The sequence below is a fragment of the Chiloscyllium plagiosum genome, unplaced genomic scaffold (genome assembly GCF_037043375.1).
Source record: "Chiloscyllium plagiosum isolate Xiang-an unplaced genomic scaffold, Cpla_swu_hap1 HiC_scaffold_5, whole genome shotgun sequence".
Taxonomy (NCBI): Eukaryota; Metazoa; Chordata; class Chondrichthyes; order Orectolobiformes; family Hemiscylliidae; genus Chiloscyllium; species Chiloscyllium plagiosum.
In genome coordinates, this window is record NW_028270143.1 from 35,941,004 (window position 1) to 35,966,854 (window position 25,851).

General features: G+C 42.0%; 1 protein-coding gene across 1 annotated transcript in view; it reads right to left on the reverse strand.

Moving 5' to 3' along the window:
* The window catches only part of LOC122549768 (aryl hydrocarbon receptor-like), a 191,888-nt gene that overhangs the window by 89,089 nt on the left and 76,948 nt on the right, over positions 1-25,851 (reverse strand). Inside the window, exon 3 of the mRNA XM_043689763.2 lies at positions 6,493-6,584. Within this exon, the coding sequence (XP_043545698.1) occupies positions 6,493-6,584 (92 nt within the window). The remainder of the gene's footprint in view (positions 1-6,492; positions 6,585-25,851) is intronic.

Genomic DNA, 25,851 nt, shown 5'->3' on the forward strand with positions numbered 1-25,851 from the left:
CAATAAAGAGCATTGCCCTCGTTCCCATGGATTGCAGTTTTACTAGGATGCTGTCTTGATGTCCAGAGCAGTCAACTCTTGACTGAGTTCAACTCTTTTGTCCATACTTGGACTAAGGCTGTAATGAAGTCAAGATATGATGGTACACAGTGAATTATAGATGCCAAGTTTTGATTTGGTAAATCTGTTCGAAATATGTCCCATTTAGCCCTGGGACAGTGCTGTACAACATGATGGAGTACATCCTCAATGTAAAGATAGAATTTTGCCTCTTCAAGAATTGTGCAATGAACACACTTCCCTTCTATGGGAAAGGGACACCGGGTGGAGTGAGCAGGGGATCAATTTAGGTAAAGTACACAACCTTCACATGGTATAGGTCTTCCCACCCCCACCCCACCACCTTTACCAACTCCCACTGTTTCCACCATGCTCTCTTAACATCAGAGACATCAATCTAAGAGCAACAAAATAGGTCACTTTTGGGGTTAAAAAAAGTCTGCAAAGTATTGTCTTACAGGTAAGAATGTTGCAAACGTGACAATTCAAAGATTACTAAAAGAAAATCAGACAACTTAATTCATGCATAAGTAACTTTTAACTGCTTGACTCAGAGCACCAACATTGTCTACTTTTGAGCTTTATGTTGAATTTAGTGTGAAAACTCATTCCAGAAATGGATTTTGTCTCTCAAGACAGTAGTTATCCATTTCTAAAGTCATGTAGATCACATAATTAGCTGAAGTTGATATATCACAACTCCGTTCATCTAAGAATAAGAAGGATCACAATTAGCTATAATTTCTGTGCACTAGAGAAATACACTAGATAAAAATAAGCGATGAAGTGATGAAATGCTTGGATGCATTTCAATGACACTGGTCTTCCAGGAGCCAAAATTCTGAAATGTTTTGTGATTTTAAAATGCTACTAATGTGGATATAGGATTCATAGGAATCGGTTTAGCTCATTTGGCTGGATTGTTGGTTTACAGAGCAGTGTGGTGCCAACAGCGTGGGTTCAATTCCCATCACTGGCTTGAGGTTACCATGAAGGGCTCTCTTTCTCAACCTCTTCCCTCTGAGGTCTGGTGGCTCTCAGGTTAAATTACAACCATCACTTCTCTCTCTAATGAGAGCGCAGTCCCCATGGTCTGGTAAGACTATGGCGACACACAGAATCCAGGAAAATCTGGCATCATTTAATGAAAATGTCAAAAGGCTATGGATATCCTTTTTAAGTGCACTATCCATACACCTGTATATATTTTTAATTGTAGATAATTGGTATTTAATTACTGATGCAAGTGGTAAAGGAGAGTGAAATGAGTCACATATCTTTTGAAGTGCTAAGAATAAAGGCAGGTTTGAAGATACACAATGCTTGGATTTTCAGAAGGTATTTGATAAGGTGCCATACCAAAGGTGCACAAAATGAAAGATTATGCTGTTGGGAGTAACATATTAGCAGAGACTGCTTGCAGAAAAGAGAATTTGCATAAATATATCTTTGTCTAATTTGCAGGATGTGATAAATAGAGTTCCACAAGGGTCTGTGCTGGGGCCTCAACATTGTACGATTTCTATTAAGAATGAAGGGAGCAAAGGCACGATAGCTAAACTCACATACAACACTGAGATAAGTAGCATAGTACGCTGTGAACACAACCTGGGAAGTTGCATACAGCTATAGATAGGCTGAGGGACTGGGCAAAAATCTGGCAGATGGAGTATAATGTGGAAAAAAAATGTGAAGTCATTCACTTTTCAGGAAGAACAAAAAAAAAAGAGTATTACTTAAACAGAAAATAACTAAAGAGTTTGAGGTGCAGAGGGATCTCGGTGCTCTTGTGCAGGAGTCACAAAAATTTAGTATGCACATACAGTATATATATATATATATACACGTCAATAAATATTATCTTTTTTACGATGTGAAATGAATATAAAAGTAAGGTTATCTTTCAGCTAACAAGCACTGCTGAGACATTAAGTATTTTATACAGTTTTGGTCTCTTTATTTGATGCAAGATGTAAATGCATTGGAGGTGGATCAGGGGAAATTTACCAGATTATCTCACTGAATGAGTGGGTTGTCTTATATTTCCACTGGAGTTTAGAAGTACAGTGAATTGATGAAGTGTGCAAGATCATTAATGGTTGTGACAGGGATTTCTCCTCTTGTGGGCCAATCCAGAACTCAAACACTATGTAAAAATTAGGGGTCGCCCTTACAGCTCAGAGATGAGGATTTGTGTGTTGTGGCTTTGGAACTTAGAAAGTGGTGAAAGCCCATTGCTGAATACCTTTAAGACAGCGATGGACAGATTCTTATTGGAAATCAGGATCATCAAAGATAGGAATGTAGAATTTGAAACACAAACTAATCAGTCACGATCATATTAAATGTAGGAGCAGAGTTGAGAGCCTGAATGGCCTACTTCTGCTCCTACTTTACATGGTTGTATATTGTTTAGACATAAATGTGGAAATATTGTTTAAAATGTAAATAAATCTACTCTGTGGAGAGCTACGAAGGCCAAATACGTGATCAGCCCCACGTTTCAATCTGTTCTGACGAAGGGTCACTGGAGCCGAAATGTTGATATTGCTTATTCTCCACAGATGCTGCCAGACCTGCTGAGTTTCTCCAGCAATTGCTGGTTTTGTTTAAAACCTGTAATTGTTCATGAACAATCAAGATTTAAGCAATACGATTGTGGGGAGTTGTTGAACAAAGTAACAGTTAAAAATACATATCCTGAACTCCATTTTTATTGCTTTTGTTGCCAATTTAAATGATCTCAGCCATGACCCAATGAGTATGTTATCTGTCTGCCTATTATTTCTTGCAAATGGTTTACAGGTTGAAGAACTGAGCTTGTTTCATTTATTCATTTTTATAAGTTGTGTTTTGCAGCACAGTATACTGAATGCCAGATTGTATTATCTGAAACTGCAGATATTTCATTTCCAAACAGCACTTTTAATATCTTTCTTCTAGATCCATCCATGTATAATTTTCTAAAATCAATAATAAAAAGCAACAAAAAAATTAATGAATGGACAAAATAATCAGAAACCATTTCAGTGCCAGAATTCTCTAAGAGGCAAATGTACAAAGTATTCTCTAACCGCTATGATTCTTATTTTAATTTATGCTCCACAAGTTGCATATTGGGCACTTCTGTACAATGATTGATAACACCGGACTCAACACATGCCCATCACATTTTCTCTCTATAGCTTTTGCAAGTGCTTTTTAATTTGTGCTTACTCCCATCATTTGCTGCAGGGAACCAAACAGTGCAACTGTGTTACTCAGACAAATAAATCAAAACATACCAACTCTTGAAAATATTGACAACAATCCTGCTGATCTCCCTGAAAACCAGAACAGTTAATGAACATTACTCCAAGATGGAACAGCGGAACATAAAAGGCTTTTCATATCAAAGAGCGGTCATTGTCAATGGCCAGCACCAGTTACACCCAGCCTTCTTGAGGGTGAATTGAAACTTATGTTCCTTACCCAGTGAGAACTAGCCAGGGTGATTTAAAATATCAGCCTTACAAAACTAAGTGTGAGGAGGTTTCACATTTCCTGGCAAGAGGCCTAATCCATATCTGATTGTCATACCATTGTTCAAGGTAATTCAAATAAAATGTTTTGGAACTAATTAGTGGTCATTTCTTCTCACGTAAATTTAAAAAAAAAAATGTTCCTTTTAATTGCTTGGTGTATAACCTTTTAAACTTCTTTCATTAAGCAGTACAACTTTTCCCGTAAAGAATATTCAGATAGGTTGGTTAGAATAGTCATTCAGAGAATCTCTATAATGGGAAAGGCGACCATTTTGCTCAACAAGTCCAAAAAGTATCCCAACCAGGCCCATTCCCCTACCCTATTACTCTACATTTCCTCTGACTAATGCACCAACACATTCCTGAATAGTATGGGCAACTTAGAAAGGCCAATTCACCTAATCTGCACATCTTTGGATTGTGGGAGGAAACTGGAGCACCCAGATGAAACCCACAAACACAGGGGAAGAATGTGCAAACTCCACACAGACAGTCGCCCGAAGCTGGGATCAAACCCGGGTCCCTGCATTGTGAAGCGGCAGTGCTAATCACTGAGCCACCATGTCACATGTCACATTGTTCTGTGTATCAAGGTAAAAACAATGAGAGTTTTGATTTTGAAGTATTAAAGAAACTAGTAGTTTCAACTATTGCAAAAACAGAAAATCTTAGAAATTAGCAGATCAGATACTATCTACAGAGAAAGAAACAGCCAGCATTTCACATTAATGATCTTTCTTCTGACAAAATCATAAGTTGCTTCATGTTAATGAAGAAATTATAGCTCAGCAAATCCAAAGTCTGGATTCCTTTTGGATCACTGAAATTCAGTCATTGGAAGTTAACATTTAATAAGTTGCAAGTACAAATATTAAAATAATTTGAATTATTTAATGCAGAATTTCATAAGTAAGCCACATTAGGTATTTATGTTTTCAAACACTGGAGATATAGTTTTTGTCCCAGAATAGCAAATGCATCTTCAAGGTATGCCACTGTTCCTTTATTGGCTTTCCCTTAGCCCAGGAACTGAACTGTGGTGAACTTTGTCTTAATTTTACTTTTTTATCATTATCTTTGATATCTATCATTGATGTAGGCACTGTGGTGCGGCAACTTATAAAATTTTTCACTTTTTTAATGTAAAAGTACACATCGATAAATTTCTATTCTATCATTTTCAAGCTTTGTTGATATGTTAGATGCACGCGACAGCAGTGTATACCTGAAATAAAAGCGTAGCTGCGACCATATGACAGTTCAGCTAACCTGCAGTAACCAACATTGAATTTTGGTTAACAAAGGTCATTTTTCTGTGGGATTCCCTATTGTCAGTCAAATGTTGACCAGCTTCAACATAACCAGAATTACGTGTCATCAGATTTTGACACATCCTAATTCTGTTGCAAAGTGGCTCAGGGTATGCCTTTTGGTAATCTTAGACTGATAGTCTGCACAAGGTTTATTCATTTAGCAATTTCACTGTTCTTGCATCAGGAAAGAAGTGATTTATATTTAAACTCTATACATTTATTGAATGTACAAGAATATTTGAGAGTTTTGCGCTAATAGATGCACCAAACCAGAAAGGCTACAGCTATTCTTCATTAGCCATTTAATTTGCTTCATAGTGGAGATAGATGAAAAATAGCAATAATGGTTCTATTAGTTTCTGTTATTAGATATCAAATATTTTAATGACCATACTGTATCTTTTAGTTCCTGTGGATAGTAAAGTAATGCATAAATACAGTAAAGCAATACTGTATGAAATGAGATTGTAATTAAACACAATACAGAAAATCAGTTCAATTTTTACCATCTGGAGAAGTAGGATGATAAGCATTTTTGGAGAACAAAACAGGAGAATACATAATAAATTTGAGGATATGGTGAGGGGTACAGAACGTGGCAGTCCTTAGAGTGCAAGTCCACATGCCCCTGAAGGTGGTGGATCATCTGGACAAGTGGTAAAGAATTCATATGCGATGCTTGCATACACTGGACAAGCTATGAAACTCTAAATCAGGGATGTAATGCAGGGACTATATAAAACATTAGTTTGGCCAGAGCTGGAATTTTGGGCACAGTTCTGTTCACCAAATTATGGGAAGGACACAACTGCTCTAGACAGAACAGAAGAGATTTAGAGGATGCTGCCACAACCTGAAGATAGCAGAATCAGAAGTCTAACAACACCAGGTTATAGTTCAACAGGTTTATTTGAAATCACAAGCTTTCGGAGAGCTGTTCCTTCATCAGTTGAAGCAGCAACATTCCGAAAGCTTGTGATTCCGAAAGCTTGTGATTTCAAGTAAACTCGTCGGATTGTAATCTGGCAAGGAGTGACTTCTGTATTTGTCCACCCTAGTCCCCAACACCAGCATCTCCACATTATGAAAACAGCAGCTATGAGGAAAGACTCAGATAGTCTAAGGTCACTTTCCTTAGATCAGAGGAGTTGGAGAGGTGACTTAATTGAGATGTACAAAATGAGGGCTTGGATAGAATAGACAGAGAATACTTGTTTTCCAGTAAGGTAAATGTTAACTACCAAAGAATACAGACTTAAGGTGACTGGCAGAAAGATTAGAGGGGACTTGAGGAATAATGTTTATTTAGCCACTGGGTGTCTGGAGCTCGCTGCTCGATCTGGTGTTTGAAATAAAACCCTCAACTCACTTTAAAAGGAACCTGGAATTGCAACTGATCTTCTAACGTGCACGGCTACAGAACAGCTATTGGTAAGTGGGATTGGAATGGGCAGCTAGTTTATTCAGTTGGCACAGACACCACAGGCCGAATGCTCTCTTCTTGTGTATTACTTTTTCCCATGGCTCCTATACATCAAGGACTTCTCCAAATATGATTTTCCTTCTTCTCCTTTTTTCATCAAGATTGGTCTTACTTTCAGCAGAAGTTCTCCCTCTTGCAGATATTCGCCATGTTCCGGTGGTATACAGTTTCCGTGGATGCTGTTCCCATTTGATTTCAAAGTAACTGGAAAAGCAAAGTGAGAACGATATTTATTTATAAAACTCAAACGTTGCCAGGTAAGCATAAGTATGTTTGGAATGGTACACAGTTCGAGAGAGGCATATTTACTTTATTCTTTCAATAAAGGCAATTATAGTTATTGTTCGTAATTAGGTACATTTGATTCATTGTACAGTTGAACCCTAAGATTAACACTCCACAATACTCAAATATGCCTCTTCTTATATGCAAGCATTCTCAGGCATCCCAATCATCATTCTGATAAAAGGTCATAATAGACTTCCCAATTTTTGACAGGATGAGAAATCTTTAACCAAACACCTTTCTGTTTTTGACATGCCCATGGAGGCTGAAGATATTATAAACTTACTGATAGAAAGGAAGGGTAAGATGAAGATTTCAGTTTATTTCTCTCCCCTGTCTGCAACATCATTATTAAATAATCTCATTATTCCTGCTTGTAGCTGTACTAATCTGAAGAACATTGCATATACTCAACATGGTTAAGAATTGGCTGAGGGTTATGAACCCAAAAACCAACTGACTGTTTCTTCCTTTTATACTGCAGGTACCAAATTTCTTACTTGTAATAAGTTCACAGCATACTTTAGCTTATGAATGCTTTACCCAGACCTTTGGGAAGCCTTCTGAAGCCATTGGAAAAGAAAACTGAAGAATAAGTAACAGGCAATCGAGTTGTTAGCACTCTTGCTGAATTTCATCCGACACTAGCTTTGCTCAATCATCGTTACTGGGATTTCAACAGTACTTACAGCAAAAGTAGAGAAAAATCAATAAGTAAATTGTGAATGAAATGCTTTCATTTTATACTCTGATCACCATTACAAATCTCAGATTTGGCTAACATTGTGGTGACGATGTCTATCAGGCTCATTGATCAGACAGATAACATATAATTGGACAAACTTATGCAACTTACTGTAAGCTTCCATAGTTAACTTCCTGATGCAAATAATGGCAGAATTGCAACTCAAGTCTACCTGTCTTTAAATGTTCCCACACTTGCCCATCACAATGCCTTCCTGACCGCTCCATCCTTATATGTTTCAGCACTTTATGCATTTTTGGTTGCTTTACCCACTCTAAAGCTTAAGAGTCTGTGTTGAGGGATGTGGGCTGAAAATGTGTAGCTAGAAAAGTGCAGCAGGTCAGGCAGCATCCAAGGAGCAGGAGAATCGACGTTTCGGGCATGAGCCCTTCTTCAGGAATGAGGAAAATGTGCCAAGCAGGCTAAGATAAAAGGTAGGGAGGAGGGGCATTGGAAATGTGATAGGTGGAAGGAGGTTAAGGTGAGGGTGATAGGAAACTGGAGAAATCTGAGTTCATTCCTTGTGGTTGGAGGGCTCCTAGGCAGAAGTAAGGTGGGGGGGGGGGGGGGGGGAGGTGTGGGCACAAGTTTTGCATTTCTTGCGGTTGTAGGGGAAGGTGCCAGGAGTGGAGATTGGGTTGGTGGGGGGTGTGGACCTGACGAGGGAGTCACGGAGGGAGTGGTCTTTTTGGAATGCTGATAGGGGAGGGGAGGGAAATAGATCCCTGGTGGTGGGATCCATTTGGAGGTGGCGGAAAAGACGACGGATGATACAATGTATATGGAGGTTGGTGGGGTGGTAGGTGAGGACCAGTGGGGTTCTGTCCTGGTGGCGATTAGAGGGGCGGGGCTCAAGGGCAGAGGAGCGGGAAGTGGAGGAGATGCGGTGGAGAGCATCGTCGATCACGTCTGAGGCTCTTTGAAGAAGTTGGCCATCTGGGTTTTCGGGTATTGGAACTGATCCTCCTGGGAGCAGATGTGGCGGAGACGAAAGAATTGGGAATATGGGATGGCATTTTTACAGGGGAAAGGGTGGGAGGAGGTGTAGTCTAGGTAGCTGTGGGAGTCGGTTGGTTTATAGTAAATGTCAGTGTTGATTTGGTCGCCTGAGATAGAAATTGAGAGGTCTAGGAAGGGGAGGGAGGAGTCTGAGATGGTCCAGGTAAATTTGAGGTCGGGATGGAAGGTGTTGGTAAAGTGGATGAACTGTTCAACCTCCTCATGGGAGCACGAGGCAGCGCCAATACAGTCATCGATGTAGCATAGGAAAAGGTGGGGGGTGGTGCCAGTGTAGCTGCGGAAGATGGACTGTTCCACATATCCTACAAGGAGGAGAAAGTGAGGTCTGCAGATGCTGGAGATCAGAGCTGAAAATGTGTTGCTGGAAAAGTGCAGCAGGTCAGGCAGATCCAGGGAACAGGAGAATCGACGTTTCGGGCATAAGCCCTTCTTCATATCCTACGAAGAGGCAGGCATAGCTGGGGCCCATGCGGGTGACCATGGCTACTCCTTTGGCTTGGAGGAAGTGGGATGATTGGAAAGAGAAGTTGTTCAGAGTGAGGACCAGTTCAGTCAGTCGAAGGAGGGTGTCAGTGGAAGGGTACTGGTTGGTACGGCGGGAAAGGAAGGGCTTTGAGTCCTTCGTGATGGGGGATGGAGGCGTACAGGGACTGGATGTCCATGGTGAAGATAAGGCGTTGGGGACCGGGGAAGTGAAAATCATGGAGGTGGGCATGGGTGGTGTCCCGAACGTAGGTGGGCAGTTCTTGGACTAAGGGGGACAGGACCGTGTCGAGGTATGCAGAGATGAGTTCGGTAGGGCAGGAGCAGGCTGAGACAATGGGTCGGCCAGGGCAGTCAGGTTTGTGGATTTTGGGCAGGAGGTAGAAACGGGTGGTGCGGGGTTGTGGGACTATGAGGTTGGAGGCGGTGGATGGGAGATCCCCTGATGAAGTCATGGATGGTCTGGGAGATGATGGTTTGGTGGTGGGAGGTGGGGTCATGGTCAAGGGGGCAGTAAGAGGAGGTGTCCGCGAGCTGGCGTTTAGCCTCAGCAGCGTAAATGTCAGTGCGCCAAACTACTACCACGCCTCCCTTGTCTGCCGGTTTGATAGTGAGGTTGGGGTTGGAACGGAGGAAGTGGAGGACGTTCTGAGGGTGAGAGGTTGGAGTGGGTGAGAGGGGTGGAGAGGTTGAGGCAGTTAAAGCCGCGGTGGCAGTTGGCTAAGAAGAGATCAAGGGCAGGTAAGAGGCCAGCACGGGGTGTCCAGGGGGACACCCGGACCAACCAACCCAACCACGCCATGGCTCAACACTTTAATTCCCCCTCCCACTGCACCAAGGACATGCAGGTCCTTGGACTCCTCCATCGTTGGACCACAGCAACACAACGGCTGGAGGAAGAGTGCCTCATCTTCTGCCTAGGAACCCTCCAACCACAAGAGATGAACTCAGATTTCTCCAGTTTCCTCATTTCCCCTCCCCCCACCTCATCTCAGTCACCACCTTCCTAACCTGCAATCTTCTTCCTGACCTCTCCGCCCCCACCCTCACTCTGGCCTATCACCCTCACCTTAACCTCCTTCTACCTATCGCACTTCCAACGCCCCTCCCCCAAGTCCCTCCTCCCTACCTTTTATCTTAGCCTGCTTGGCACACTTTCCTCATTCCTGAAGGAGAGCTCATGCCCGAAACGTCGATTCTCCTGCTCCTTGGATGCTGCCTGACCTGCTGTGCTTTTCCAGCAACACATTTTCAGCTCTGATCTCCAGCATCTGCAGTCCTCACTTTCTCCTGTGTTGAGGGATGTCACTGGCATTGCTTTTAAATAGCTTCTGCTTGTAACATTCCTTAAGAGTTTTCAGTAATGGAGGTATCACTACCAGAACATGAATCAGGATAGGTATCACCTTTCATGTGGTTGCTGAAAAACCTGCCACAAATCCTTACTACAATTATGTTTTAAATCAGAAACACACCAATGGGAAATATTGGAACCAGCTTCAAAAAGAAAATTAGCTTTTGGTGAAAGTTCTTAATTTGGATCCTGCGTTTTCCATGCTCTTCCCAAGGCGGGCTTGGAATTTCAGGCATCAGCATAAGTCTACAACTTGCACCTGGGCAGCAATGAAGAATGAGATCAGACACTTAAGACTGAGAGGCAAGAAGAAAGTTGGCACTGAGGATCATACAAAGAAAGGAAAATGTAAAGTGGAAGATGTCAAAAGATAAAAAAAAAGACAGATGTATAAAGAAAATTCAAAATTAATACCGAAACAAGAGAGGGAATAACTTTCAATAACACAACTTCCAGAGACAAGAACCAAAATACGTAAGTCAGATTGTATTAAGATGGTCACAGTTCCACAAGAGGAAATGAGCAGGCTGTTGAAGGAGAAACTAATTTTATTTTTATTAATGGTCAACTCCACAGAAGATGAATCATTGCCAACCACAAATCTCTGGTCACTTCCTTATATTAGTCTCCACTCATAGCCCTTTTCCCAATTAAAAACTTTTGCGTCAGCCCCTAGAAGAAATTTTCTCCCAATGTACTTTCAAAGTCCCAACTTTTAATCCGTCACTCAATACATCGAGTGCCACCCATTGGCATAAGCGAAACCTTAGCTCCAGCTTTTAGATCCCAGGAATTAATGAGAATTTTTCTCAAGCAGAGTATTTTACCTCATACAGCAACACTTATATTGTCCCTCCTAACATAAAACAACTGGGCATAGATATTACAGTATTAAATAATTCAACAGAAGTTTATGATGATGGATTATTGTACACAAGCATTACATTCACAGTCAGTGCGTTTGGGTAAACATTAAACCACTTAGTTACACATTGCACAATGCTTTCAGTAGCATGACATGGCTCAGGTGTTCTGAAGTCAGATGGAGTAGGAGACGTTTTAGACCCTCAAGTCACATGCTTTTAGTGACAATATTATGAGTATGTTCCTTCAAAGTATACTGACACCCTCTCCTTCTACCAGCAGCACCGGTTCTCTCCAAGTCAAGGGACATCAACTTGAATGTATATGGCAAACAACTGATTTACTCTTCACAATCCATTCTGGCTGGAGCTCATAAAACATTATCAGGTGCTTTTACATCCAAAACAAAACTTTTCACTTTTATAAAAGAGAACAAGATTCTTTGTTACTGCAAAGCTTCATCTTAAAATCTTCTCTCCCACCTATCACTCACTAATCTCCACAAAAAAGCCCAAGGATTTTATGAGCTTCTTTATTACTAGGTTTAAAACCATCCATTCAACTCTCCCATTTCCCATCTTTTCCTCACCCACCGGGCCTTTAGGGATTCCCTCGGAGTTATACCTGAATGTGCATCTTTCTCTCCTTTCTTTTCTATTTTTCTCATGCTGCTTCTGAGTTCACCCAGACTCCCATCTTAACTGATATTTTTAAGAGTTGGCTTTCTCCAGGTATCCTTCGCCTTCATTAACATCTTTACCATCAAAAACAAAGACCCATACTCCGGCATCTTCACAAACCACTACTTCATCTTCAAACGTCTTTCCTCTCAAGTCCTTGAGCATTTCGTCAGTTCTTACCTTTCCCACAAAATCTCTCTCCATTCCTGAACTGCTGTCACCCAAGGTTCCATCCTTGGCTCCCTCCTATTTCTCCTCTGCTCATCAATATTGTTCATTAAGCCAGTATCAAATTCTAAATGTACACTGATGACATAGTGTACCAGCTGCACTTCACCACCACCTTTCTTGACTCCTTCATTCTTTAAATTGTCAAACTTTTTACTCTAATGTGCAGAACTAGATATTTCCTTCAATGAAATTTAGAAAAGGCCAAATCCATCTTCTTCATTTGTTACCGAAAATCTTGTTGTCTTCCCATGATGCCATTCACCTTCACACTAAGTGTTGGGGGCTGAACTAGACCATTCACAACCTTATTGTCATAACTGATACAAAGAGGAGCTTCTGACCACACATCTGTGGCCATCAAAACCTTCTATGTCCACTCTCCAAGATTTCACCCTTTCCTCTGCACATCTGCAGCTGAAACTCTCCTCCACAGTTTTGTCACTTGACTATTCTAAGCCACCTTCCCCTCCATAAGCTTGAGATCATCTAATACCTACTGCCAATGTCCTAACTGATGTCATATTCCATTCACCCTTCACCCTGTACTATCTCACCTATTCACAGCCAAATTTTAAATTCACACCCTTGCTTTTAAACTGACTCCATGGTCTGTCCCCTTCCCAACTCTGGTATCTTGCTGCTTCACCTTCAAGATATTTGTCCTCTTCTTATTCCATCCCCTTAAGCAACCACTTTTAGTCAGTCCACTATTCGCAGCCACAACTTCACCTGCAAGGTCTCAAGTTCTGGAATGCCCTCTCCAAACACCCCTCTGCCTCTTTTTTTTTTCTTTACAATACTGCTTAAAATCTATCTCTTTTGCCAAACTTTTGCTTACATACCCTAACAACTCTTTAAGTGAGTGACACCAAGATGTTTTTCCAAGGTATAGGCGATATGCAAATACAAATTGTAATAAACATTTGGGTGCTGAGACTTCAGAATTAGAATACAGACATAATTAGTAACATTTGGCAATTACACCCACTGAATTTGGCAAGAATGCATAAAACAAAGGAAGATCTGGCTAAATTGCAAACTTTGTCTGAATTTAACAAGATACCTTTCAATGTTAAGATGATTATGAGACGAGGGAAAAATAAGTATTGGAGTTACAAGTAAAATTATGTTAGTCTTAGGATTTCTAACTGTGGATCAGTGGCTAGAATGTTAAATGAGAGCTCTATCCAAAATATGCGGCAGTGATACATGAGGTGAAAAAAAATCATTGGTTGCATGCAAGTGTGTGCGTGCGCACGTGTGTGTTATATTACAATCCAAACACCCTCCACTCATGAACATCTCATCCTACAACTACCAAAACTCCCAAAAATGCTATCAGCCTCGATCTGACTAACTTTGCCCATCAGCTAACCCAATTACTCTCAACAGTCCCTGACCAGACCCCACATCATAATCACATAACCTCCCTCTGTAGTTTTTGAAAGAAGCTTTATGCATTTATTACTTTTTACTTACCGGAATATGACAGCAAGCGCTGTAAAAATGTTTGCTGAGTTCTTCAGAATCCTCCATTGGAAGAAAGAAACAATGGAGGCAATTAACAGTGGATAATGTTGCCTGATCTGGGTCAGAGATAGGGATTGCAACCCCGAATGGAAGACGTAAACCACTGTTGGGCAACCTTTAATACAAGCTACTAAAAGGTCAAGGACATTAAAAAGAGAGCGAGGGAGGTTACAAATGTGACAAAACTATTCAAGTATAGTGGGTTCAAGGTTTTTATGAGAGGTTGAAAATGGCAGAGTTAGATTAGATGGGAAAAGCAGTTGAAAAAGAGAATTATTAACATGGAGATCAATAGGGAAAGTTAGGACATCAGTTGTTCAGTGGGACATCAGTTTTTCAGTGGGAATAGGGTAAATAGAGCAGGGGTGTGTCTTATCAGCAAGATGAGCGCAACAAGAACATGAGGACAAACAAAGCAGAAATGAGAGAAGAGTTCAGATTTAGTGCGGTGGGGAAACTTTACAGGATGTTTGAACCAGCGAGCAAGTGGAGAGTGCGATGTGGCAGTGACAGCTATTAGATGCGCTGGATCTTAGTGCCAAAAAAAACAAAGGTGTTCCTTGCATTTATTGTTGAGGGTGAAGGTGGAAGAGACAGAGAGAGGATTTAAGATAGCAACTTGCAACAGAAAAGAGAACATGGGCATTATCTTTTAAATTTAAGACGATTCTGCAGCAGTGAGCAGCTTGTGGGCACAAAAACAGATCCTAGCAGTGTAAGTCCATCTAATCGAAGCACTCACCGACGGAATTACCATTCTCGCACCTTTTTTACCCTCAGCAAAGCCTGAACGGTTCATTGACTAATTTTGTTAAAGATATACGGATGGTGGGTATTGTTTGATTTAGGATTGAGATCACTTATAAAGAGAGAGTTAGCCGAGATATGAAGCTGGTATTTTAGATTAGATTTCCTACAGTGCGGAAACAGGCCCTTCTGCCCAACCAGTCCACACCAACCCTCCGAAGAGCAACCCTCCCAGACCAACTTCCCTCTGACTAATACAGCTAACACTATGGGCAATTTAGCATGGCCAATTCACCTAACCTGCACATCTTTGGATTGTGGTAGCACCCGGAGAAAACCCACGCAGACACGGGGATAATGCGCAAATCCACACAGACAGTCACCCGAGGCTGGAATCGAACCTGGGACCCTAGTGCTGTGAGACAGCTGTGCTAACCACTGAGCCACTGTGCCACCCGAGAAGCAAAGATTTTTAAGACTGCATCTTGTTACCTACTTCATCATCTAGCCTGCATCTGTTTAACAAGGTCCATCTATTTCACAGTAGATTGCATTTTCACAATTTCACACAGACAGGCCGTGACTTTTCTGACGTAGGCAGTTTAAAAATTACACCACGCACTAGCAGTTAATCTGTCTTGCACCTGGAATTACTATACCTCACCTGGAAATGCTTAATTTCAATCTAGTGCTGAAAATAGAAAGAATATTCCATTCTCAGCTTACATTAACAAAGCCTTGTATGCGCATAAATGAGTCTGAATTAGGATATCAATTCAAAACTCCTACTCTGGATCCTTTAGGGCAAGGAAGGAAAAGTTCACAGGTAAAATAACTGGGAGTGTAAAACTAGAACTGTGTAGCTGCAAGAGTCAGCACAAAAACAGAACAATGCATTTTCAAGAAAGGAAATTTCTGTTTTAGCTGCATTAACTAAAATGCTTTCATCCCTAGCTACAAAACCATATCTGTTGCAAATTTATTAAGCTGGCTAACTGCTAAGTGTTTGGAAATAGTAATTCCTAGGACACTACCAAGAAATTTGATTCTTTCAACTGCAATCATTTCCTGTATTCTGGACCATGACAAATGTAAAAAAGGTACAAAAGTTCTTATTTGGATGTACAAACTGGAACTAGCAAAAATAGCTTCAAAAATGGTTCAAAGTTAGTTTGTTCAAGATTGTCTCCTATAACTGAACAGTTCCGAAATCTTATAATTAATGTGGAAACTATCCAAAACCAAATTATTAATCGCAAAAAAATATTGCTAGTGAGTTTTGAGAAAATTTGTAGCTCAGGTTGAGATTCTGGACATAGGTTTGCTCTCTGAGCTGGAAGGTTCGTTTTCAGACGTTTTGTCACCACACTCGGTAACATCATCAGTGAGGCTCTGGATGAAGCACTGGTGGTATGGCCCACTTTCTATTTATGCATTTAGGTTTGTTTGGGTTGGTGATGCCATTTCCTGTGGTGACACTATTTCCCATGGTGATGTCATTTCCTGTTCTTTTTCCAAGGGGGTGGTAAATGGGGTCCGAGTCAATGTGTTTGTTGATAGAGTTCTGGTTGGAATGCCATGCTTCTAGGAATTCTCATGTGTGAATTCTCTGTTTGGCTTGTCCTAGGATGGATGTGTTGCCCCAGTCAAAGTGGTGTCCTTTCTCATCTGTATGGAATGATACTAGTGAGAATGGGTCATGTCTTTTTGTGGCGAGTTGATATTCATGTATCCTGGTGGCTAGTTTTCTACTTGTTTGTCCAATGTCGCGTTTGATACAGTTCTTGCAAGGTATTTTGTAAACGACATTAGTTTTGCCTCACTATGCAATTACAAATAATTTGCAAAGTAAAATGAGCAGTGCTTTTTATAGTTCTTGAAATGAAAAGTTCAAGACTGCAATTTAACACTAACAAGCACATGAATTTAGCTAAAACGGTATATTCTGTAAGAACACATACAGTTTAAATCTAAGACTGGGATGCAGAAAAGACATAATTTATGATTTGGTATCATTCAACAGTTCTTTGTGCGAAGAATTCTACCCATTGTTCCCTTGTAGCAACAAAACAGGAAGTAGGAAACCCATTAGATCCCCCATCCCTGTCTCCACATTTAGACTGTCAACAGAAATGCAAACTGATACAAACGTTCTGCACATCGCAGTTTTCCTGCAACCGTCTCCTGTATATAGAACTCAATTTTTCCCTGAAAGTTGGTGTTTCTGAAATGAAATGTTCTATGCATTTGTAGAAAAGAAACACAGAAATATTTAGTTGTACAGAGACAAAACAAAAAATATAAATCTAATCCAACATTAAAGAGATGATCGGCTTGCACATCTTAGCTCACCCTCAAACCAAGGAAGGAGGGAATTTTTGTAGACTTCAAAAGAAGGTACAAATTTTATTTGACAACCACCCATATATGACATAATCATGACCAGAGAAAGGGGGTGAAGTTGAAGAATTCCACAATTACATAACTATCCAGTAATTATGCAAACTAGTGTTGTCAAAAGTGAAGCAAACATAATAAGTGTGGTCTTCGAGGCAACAATTGCTTTTTATTGCAATTTTTCATAAATCTATTCACACTTCATCATTTTTCACCAGAATTCTGCAAGAAAAGAAGATTTTAAAATGAGGGAATTCCAGGTGGATAGACGAAGGGGACAGGAAGAGAGTTATTGACTAAATCCATTTTAAGAGAGAATGGATTTTAGAAGAGGAGGAAGAAGTAACACCATTTTCCAGGAGCAGCAATTACTGTTTTATATGCTGTTGCATTGTTTTGGAAAAAAAAGTCCAAACAACAGAAGTTTTAATGGGGAGAAGAACAGACAAAGGAAGCACATGGTGAGGACAGTGCAGGGGGGGGGAGGGGGGGGAAGAGAGAGAGAGAGAGAGAGAGAGAGAGAGAGAGAAAACCTGCACAGTTACTGCCTTTGCTGTTTTTGAATTCATGTGTCGCTGGACATCAGAGTGCATCTGGGAAAATTAACAAACAGTGAATTTCACAACTAATCTTGGAGGAACCAGTTTGGGTGAAGTTCATAACACAGAATCAGATAAGTTAATTGTTGTTTTAAGTCTGTCCAAGAGAAAGGCTGTATTAGTGAATACAGTGGGTTCTTTCTTGATTATATGTTTTTGGAGATAAGTCTCTTGATTAAACTTAAAATATAACCCGTAGCTATTAATTTAACCTGGGGCAGTGTTTTGGAGAGGAATAAGACGGTGTAAATTTCTGGGTCTGTAGATTGTGAAGAAGCAAAAATGGCCTTTGCAGTGAGATGTACTTCTTGTCAGATGTGGGAGTTTAAAGAGAGTTTAAGGGTTACTGCGGATTATATCTGCCATAAATGCTGTTGGCCGCAAATCTTATCAGATCGAGTAGATCGGTTGGAGAGACAGATAGAAGCGATGAGGAATTTGCAACAGCAACAGTATGTGATGGATGGCAGTTATAGGAAGGGGGGAAAAGTCTCAGATATAGATGGGTCAACTCCAGGAAGGATAAGAGAGGCAGGCACCTGGGGCAGGAGTCTTTTGTGGGTATATACATTTCAAACAGGTATGCTGTTTTGGAAAATGTAGGGGGAAATGGATTCTCAGGAGAATGTAGCACGAACAGCAAAGTTTCTGGTATTGATACTGGCTCTAATGCAACGAGGGGTACGTTGGCTTCCAGAGGATCAATTGTGTTAAGGGATCCTGTAGTCCGAGGTACAGACAGAAGTTTCTGTGGCCAGCAGAGAAAAAGCAGAATGGTGTGTTGTTTCCCTGGTGCCAGGATCAAGGATGTCTCAGCAAGGGTGCAGAATGTTCTCATGAGGAAAGGGCCAGTAAGAGGTCATTGTCCACATTGGAACCAACGATATAGGAAAAAGTTGAGATTCTGAAGGGAGGTTATAGAGAGTTAGGCAGAAATTTAAAGAGGAGGTCCTCAAGGGTAGTAATATCTGGATTAGTCCCAGTGCTACGAGCTAGTGAAGGCAGGAATAGGAGGATAGAGCAGATGAGGAGCTGGTGTATGGGGGAAGGATTCACATTTTTGGATCATTGGAATCTCTTTTGGGATAGGAGTGACCTGTACAAGGAGGACCGATTACACCTGAATTGGAAGGGGACTAATATACTGGCAGGGAAATTTCACAGAACTGCTTGGGAGGATTTAAACTAGGAAGGTGGGGGGGTGGAACCCGGGGAGATAGTGAGGAAAAAGATCAATCTGAGACTAGTACAGTTGAGAACAGAAGTGAGTCAAACAGTCAGGGCAGGCAGGGACAAGGTAGGACTAATAAGTTAAACTGCATTTATTTCAATGAAAGGGGCTGAACAGGGAAGGCAGGTGAACTCATGTTCCTAACCTTGACATGGGACTGGGATATCACAGCAATTACAAAAACATGGCTCAGGGATGGGCAGGACTGGCAGCTGAATGTTCCAGGATACAAATGCGACAGGAAGAATAGAAAGGGAGACGAGGGGGAGTGGCATTTTTGATAAGGAATAGCATTACAGCTGTGCTGAGGAAGGATATTCCCGGAAATACATCCAGGGAAGTTATTTGGGTAGAACTGAGAAATAAGAAAGGGATGATCACCTTATTGGGATTGTATTATAGATCCACGAATAGTCAGAGGGAAATTGAGAAACAAACTTATAAGGATATCTCAGCAATCTGTAAGAATAATAGGGTAGTTATGGTAGGGGATTTTAACATTCCAAACATTGAATGGGACTGCCATAGTGTTAAAAGTTTAGATGGAGAGGAATTTCTTAAGTGTGTACAAGACAATTTTCTGATTCAGTATGTGGATGTACCTACGAGAGAAGGTGCAAAGCTTGACCTACACTTGGGAAATAAGGCAGGGCAGGTGTCAGTGGGGGAGCACTTTGGGGCCAGCGACCATAATTCTATTTGTTTTAAAATAGTGATGGAAAAGGATAGAACAGATCTAAAAGTTGAAGTTCTAAATTGGAGAAAGGCCAATTTTGACGGTATTAGGCAAGAACTTTCGAAAGCTGATTGGAGGCAGATGTTCGCAGGTAAAGGGAAGGCTGGAAAATTGGAAGCCTTCAGAAATGAGATAACAAGAATCCAGAGAAAGTATATTCCTGTCAGGGTGAAAGGGAAGGCTGGTAGGTATAGGGAATGCTGGATGACTAAAGAAATTGGGGGTTTGCTTAAGAAAAATAAGGAAGCATATGTCAGGTATAGACAGGATAGATCGAGTGAATCCTTAGAAGAATATAAAGAAAGTAGGAGTATACTTAAGAGGGAAATCAGAAAGGCAAAAAGGGGACATGAGATAGCTTTGGCAAATAGAATTAAGGAGAATCCAAAGGGAATTTTCAAATATATTAAGGACAAAAGGTAACTAGGGAGAGAATAGGGCTCCACAAAGATCAGCAAGGCGGCCTTTGTGTGGAGCCACAGAAAATGGCGGAGATACTAAATGAATATTTTGCATCAGTATTTACTGTGGAAAAGGATAAGGAAGATATAGACTGTAGGGAAATAGATGGTGACATCTTGCAAAATGTCCAGATTACAGAGGAGGAAGTGTTGGATGTCTTGAAACGGTTAAAGGTGGATATATCCCCAGGACCTGATCCGGTGTACCCGAGAACTCTGCGGGAAGCTAGAGAAGTGATTGCTGGGCCTCTTGCTGAGATATTTGTATCATCAATAGTCACAGGTGAGGTGCCGGAAGACTGGAGGTTGGCAAATGTGGTGTCACTGTTTAAGAAGGGCGGTAAAGACAAGCCAGGGAACTATAGACCGGTGAGCCTGACCTCTGTGGTGGGCAAGTTGTTGGAGGGAATCCTGAGGGACACGATGTACATGTATTTGGAAAGGCAAGGACTGATTTGGGATAGTCAACATGGCTTTGTGCGTGGGAAATCATGTCTCACAAACTTGATTGAGTTTTTTGAAGAAGTAACAAAGAAGATTGATGAGGGCAGAGCGGTAGATGTGATCTATATGGACTTCAGTATGGCATTCGACAAGGTTCCCCATGGGAGACTGATTAGCAATGTTAGATCTCATGGAATACAGGGAGAACTAGCCATTTGGATACAGAATGTGCTCAAAGGTAGAAGACAGAGGGTGGTGATGGAGGGTTGTTTTTCAGACTGGAGGCCTGTGACCAGTGGAGTGCCACAAGGATCGGTGCTGGGCCCTCTACTTTTTGTCATTTACATAAATGATTTGAACGTGAGCATAAGAGGTACAGTTAGTAAGTTTGCAGATGACACCAAAATTGGAGGTGTAGTGGACAGTGAAGAGGGTTACCTCAGATTACAACAGGATCTGGACCAGATGGGCCAATGGGCTGAGAAGTGGCAGATGGAGTTTAATTCAGATAAATGCGAGGTGCTGCATTTTGGGAAAGCAAATCTTAGCAGAACTTATACACTTAATGGTAAGGTCCTAGGGAGTGTTGCTGAACAAAAAGACCTTGGAGTGCAGGTTCATAGCTCCTAGAAAGTCGAGTCGCAGGTAGATAGGATAGTGAAGGCGGCGTTTGGTATGCTTTCCTTTATTGATCAGAGTATTGAGTGTAGGGGTTGGGAGGTCATGTTGCAGCTGTACAGGAATTGGTTAGGCCACTGTTGGAATATTGCATGCAATACTGGTATCCTTCCTATCGGAAAGATGTTGTGAAACTTGAAAGGGTTCAGAAAATGTGGGCGGCACGGTGGCCCAGTGGTTAGCACTGCTGCCTCGCAGCGCCAGAGACCCGGGTTCAATTCCCGCCTCAGGCGACTGACTGTGTGGAGTTTGCACATTCTCCCCGTGTCTGCGTGGGTTTCCTCCGGGTGCTCCAGTTTCCTCCCACAGTCCAAAGATGTGCAGGTTAGGTGAATTGGCCATGTTAAATTGTCCGTAGTGTTAGGTAAGGGGTAAATGTAGGGATATGGGTGGTTTGCGCTTCGGCGGGTCGGTGTGGACTTGTTGGGCCGAAGGGCCTGTTTCCACACTGTAAAGTAATCTAATCTAAAAAAAAAAGATTTACAAGGATGTTGCCAGGGTTAAAGGATTCGAGTTATAGGGAGAGGCTGAATATGCTGGGGCTGTTTTCCCTGGAGCATCAGAGGCTGAGGGGTGACCTTATAGAGGTTTACAAAATTATGAGGGGCATGGATAGGATAAATAAACAAAGTCTTTTCCCTGGGGTCGGGGAGTCCAGAACTAGAGGGCATAGGTTTAAGGGTGAGAGGGGAAAGATATAAAAGAGACCCAAGGGGCAACTTTTTCCATGCAGAGGGTGATACGTGTATGGAATGAGCAGGCAGTGGATGTGGTGGAGGCTGGTACAATTGCAACATTTAAGAGGCATTTGGATGGGTATCTGAATAGGAAGGGTTTGGAGGGATATGGGCTGGGTGCTGGCAGGTGGGACTAGATTGGGTTGGGATATCTAGTAGGCAAGGACGGATTGGACCGAAGGGTCAGTTTTCCATGCTGTACATCTCTATGACTCTAAGTAAAGATAGTAAGGTGAAGTGGTTTACGAAGTACAGAACTAGTGTGTGTGTGATGGGTGAAAAATAAACTGCTCACTCCACAGAAATCTGCCTCCTCCATCGCCAAATCCTAACCACCCAATGCCTGGAAGAAGAACACTTCATCTTCTGCCTTGAGACCTTGCAACCACATGAGAGTTATGTGGATTTCACCAGTTTCGTCATTTCCCCTCCCCTTACCTTATTCCAAAGACGAACGGTTACAAGCAAGGAAATATAAGTGATAAATTCCCAAGTAAAATATAGCAATCCAGGGAGGGATTTGAAATTAATTAGGACAAAAGGAGAGTTACTGAAACGGATCATTGAGGGGATTCATTTTTGGAAACAATTCAGCTTTGAATGAGGTTGAGAAAAGTGGAGACAAAAAAAAAAGGAACAATAGTGCTCAGAAATCATTTTTTCATGTGATGAAGGCATGAACGTGAATTTTAGTATGCTGCAAATAGAGAAGTAGGCAGGCAACTTCCCTGTAGTAAAATGCAGGCTCAAGAGTGTGGTGCGAGAAAAGCACAGCATGTTAGGCAGCATCTGAAGAGCAGGAGAATTGATGTTTCGGGGACAAGCCCTTCATCAGGAATGAGGCTTGTGGGCCAGAGGGGCTGACAGATAAATGGGAGGGTTGAGTGGCTGGGGGAACGTATCTGTGAATGCAATAGGTAAATGAAGGTAGGGGATGTGGTGACAGGTTAGAGAGGAGGGTGGAGCAGAAAGATGGGAAAGACGATGGACAGGTCAAGAGGACAGTGCCAAGTTGGAGGCTTGGGACTGGAATAAGGTAAGGGGAGGGGAAATGACGAAACTGGTGAAATCCACATAACTCTCATGTGGTTGCAAGGTCTCAAGGCAGAAGATGAAGTGTTCTTCTTCCAGGCATTGGGTGGTTAGGATTTGGCGATGGAGGAGGCCCAGGACCTGCATGTCCTTGGTGGAGTGGGAGGGGGCGTTGAAATATTCAGCCACGGCACGATAGGGTTGGTTGGTGCGGGTGTCCGAGAGATGTTCTCTGAAACGATTTGCAAGTACGAATCCCGTCTCCCTAATGTAGAGGAGACCACATCAGTTGCAATAGATACAGTAGATGACATTTGCGGAGGTACAGGTAAACTTCTGTCGGATGTGTAAGGCTCCTTGGGGCCGTGGACAGAGGTTGGGTGAGGGCGCAGGTTTTGCTCTTTCTGTGTTGGCAGGAGAAGGTGCTTGGCGTGGGGCAAGGGGTGTGGATCTGAAAAGGAAGTTGCAGAGGGAATGGTCTCTCCGAAATGCTGATAGGGGTGGGGAGGGAAATATTTCCTTGGTGGTGTGGTCTGTTTGTAGGTAGCGGAAGTGGTGGAGGATGATGCAATGTATATGAAGATTGGTTGGTTGGAACATGGCGGGGGGGAGGGGGGGTGTCCTTGTTGCATTGGAAGGAGTGGGGTTCAAGGGTTGAGGTGCAGGAAGTGGAGACGACACACTGGAGGGCATCGTCGTCCACATGGGAGGAGAAACTGCAGTCTTTGAAGGAAGAGGCCATCTAGGATTTTCTATGGTGAAATTGGTCATTCTGGGAACAGAAATGGCAGAGGCAAGGAATTGGGAATAAAGGATGGAGTTGTTAACAGGAGGTGAAGCAGGAGGATGTGTAGTCCAGGTAGCTGTGGGAGTCGGTGGGTTTGTTGAAGATGTCAGTAGTTAATCGGTCACCAGAGATGGAGATGGAGAGGTCCAGGAAGGGGAGGTAGGTCCGAGATGGTCCAGTTGAATGTGAGGTTGAGGTGAAAGGTGTTTGTGAAGTTGATGAACTGTTCAACCTCATGACAGCACAAAGTAGCACCGGTACAGTCATCGATGTAATGGAGGAAAAGGTAGGGGATGGTGCCAGTGTAACTACGGAAGATGGACTGTTCCACGTACCTGGCAAAGAGACAGGCCTTGCTGGGGCGCATGCGGGTGCCCATGGCTACTCCTTTGGTTTGGAGGAAGTGGGAGGATTGGAAGAAGTTGTTAAGGTGAGGACCAATTCAGCCAGGTGGATGAGGGTGTCAGTGGACAGGTACTGGTTGGGAGGGCGAGAGGAAGAAACGGGAGGGCTTGGAGGCCTTTGTCGTGGCGGATGGATGTGTACAGGGAATGCATGTCCATGGTGAAGATAAGGCTGGGGAAACAGAAGTCTTGAAGGAGTTGAAGGTCGTGGGTGGTGTCCCAAATGTAGGTGGGGAGTTCCTGAACTAAGGGGAACAGACGGTGTCAAGGTATGCAAAGATGAGTTCAGTGGGACAGGAGCAGGCTGAGACAATGGGTCGACCGGGGATGTCAGGTTTGTGAATCTCCAGTAGGAAGTAGAATCAGGCTGTGCGGTGTTCACAGGCAATGAGGTGGGACCATGTGGATAGGAGATCCCCAGAGGTGATGAGATTGTGGATAGTCTGGGAGATGATGGTTTGGTCAAAAGTGAGGTGAGGTCATGGTCAAGGGGGCAGTAGAGTCATAGAGATGTTACAGCATGGAAACAGACCCTTCGGTCCAACCCGTCCATGCCGACCAGATATCCCAACCCAATCCAGTCCCACCTGCCAGCACCCGGCCCATATCCCTCCAAACCTTTCCTATTCATATACCCATCCAAATGCCTTTTAAATGTTGCAATTGTGCCAGCAATTACAAATTGGAAAAAGAGCACGTTTATGAATTGAGCAGTACTAAAATCAGATAACATATTATCAACATCATGAACAACATTACCAAGGTCTTTTTGTCAACAGCAAGAGGAACGTCAACAATTTAACAGAAAACCATTCTACAAGGTGATTCAAGGATGTATAATCTACGATACACCAAACTGGAGAGAATGAGTAGAAGGAATGAACAATCCTTGGTCAATGAGGTGAATAATCCGTCAGTCTGATACGCCACCCCAAGACCTACTTTTGATACCAAGGGTAAATCAAGTCTTCCAACCTCGAACATATAACTCTTATTAACACTGCTGATTGTAAGAAACAATTGAACTGGAGCAAATGAAGAATTAGTTACTGCCTACATTTATATTATGCTCAGTGTCAGCTACAAATCAGAGTGCCATGCTTTATGTATAGATTGGCAATGAGTTGCTTCTACAATTCATCTCTAAATGGCAATTCCACATCCTCTAATTTTAAGGTTATCTGTAACCTCTGTACATTATCTCCAACTGCAAACATCAAACAGATGTCACTCTCTTGGTGCCCATTATTTTAATTCTGTCCCTGAATTGACTGATTCAGTTCTCAATTTGTCTCCATAAGCCATTAACTGCTGACATTGGTAAGTGATACAGTCTTTCCCTGACACAAAAGTTCCAGTTTGAATGACAAAGCTGAAAACAATTTACTAAGCACTTGTGTATTTGTACCATTTGGCTTGTATAGTTTGCTAACTATGGTCATAAATGTCCTCAATCAACTTCTCTATAGCTCATTGTCACCGATTTTTACCTATCTAGAAAAACAAAATGCAACCAAACATTATCTAGATATCCATGATGACATGAAGAAAACAAGACTGATGCAAGTGAAGGTACCACTGACCCTTGAAATATATGACCGTTACCAAACAGAGATTGTTGGCAGTGAATAATTTTGAAGCAAATCAAACAAATGACATAACTGTTTGAACATGTCTTCAACTTAAAATACTGCCCACATAACACTAGTGCCCATTGTTTTCATATCTTGTTGTCTAGCAACTGTAGTCATATCCAAAATCAACAGCATTACATGTAAATACTGCTTAAGAACTGGTTAATCCTCTGTGCAAAGACACAATTTGTACCCTCAAAGAACAACAAGGAGACTTATTTAAACAAGGGTGCACCTGCTTTCACATCTATCCACCATGGTCAGCCATGATGATTAACCTCCACTTTGGGCTGTAGAATATTGCTAACTAATAGTGACATGTCTCTTCACAAGACTTCCTTTGTGGGGCATTTCTTTAAAGGTGGTGGGCTGGGAAAATATTGCAGCAGTGA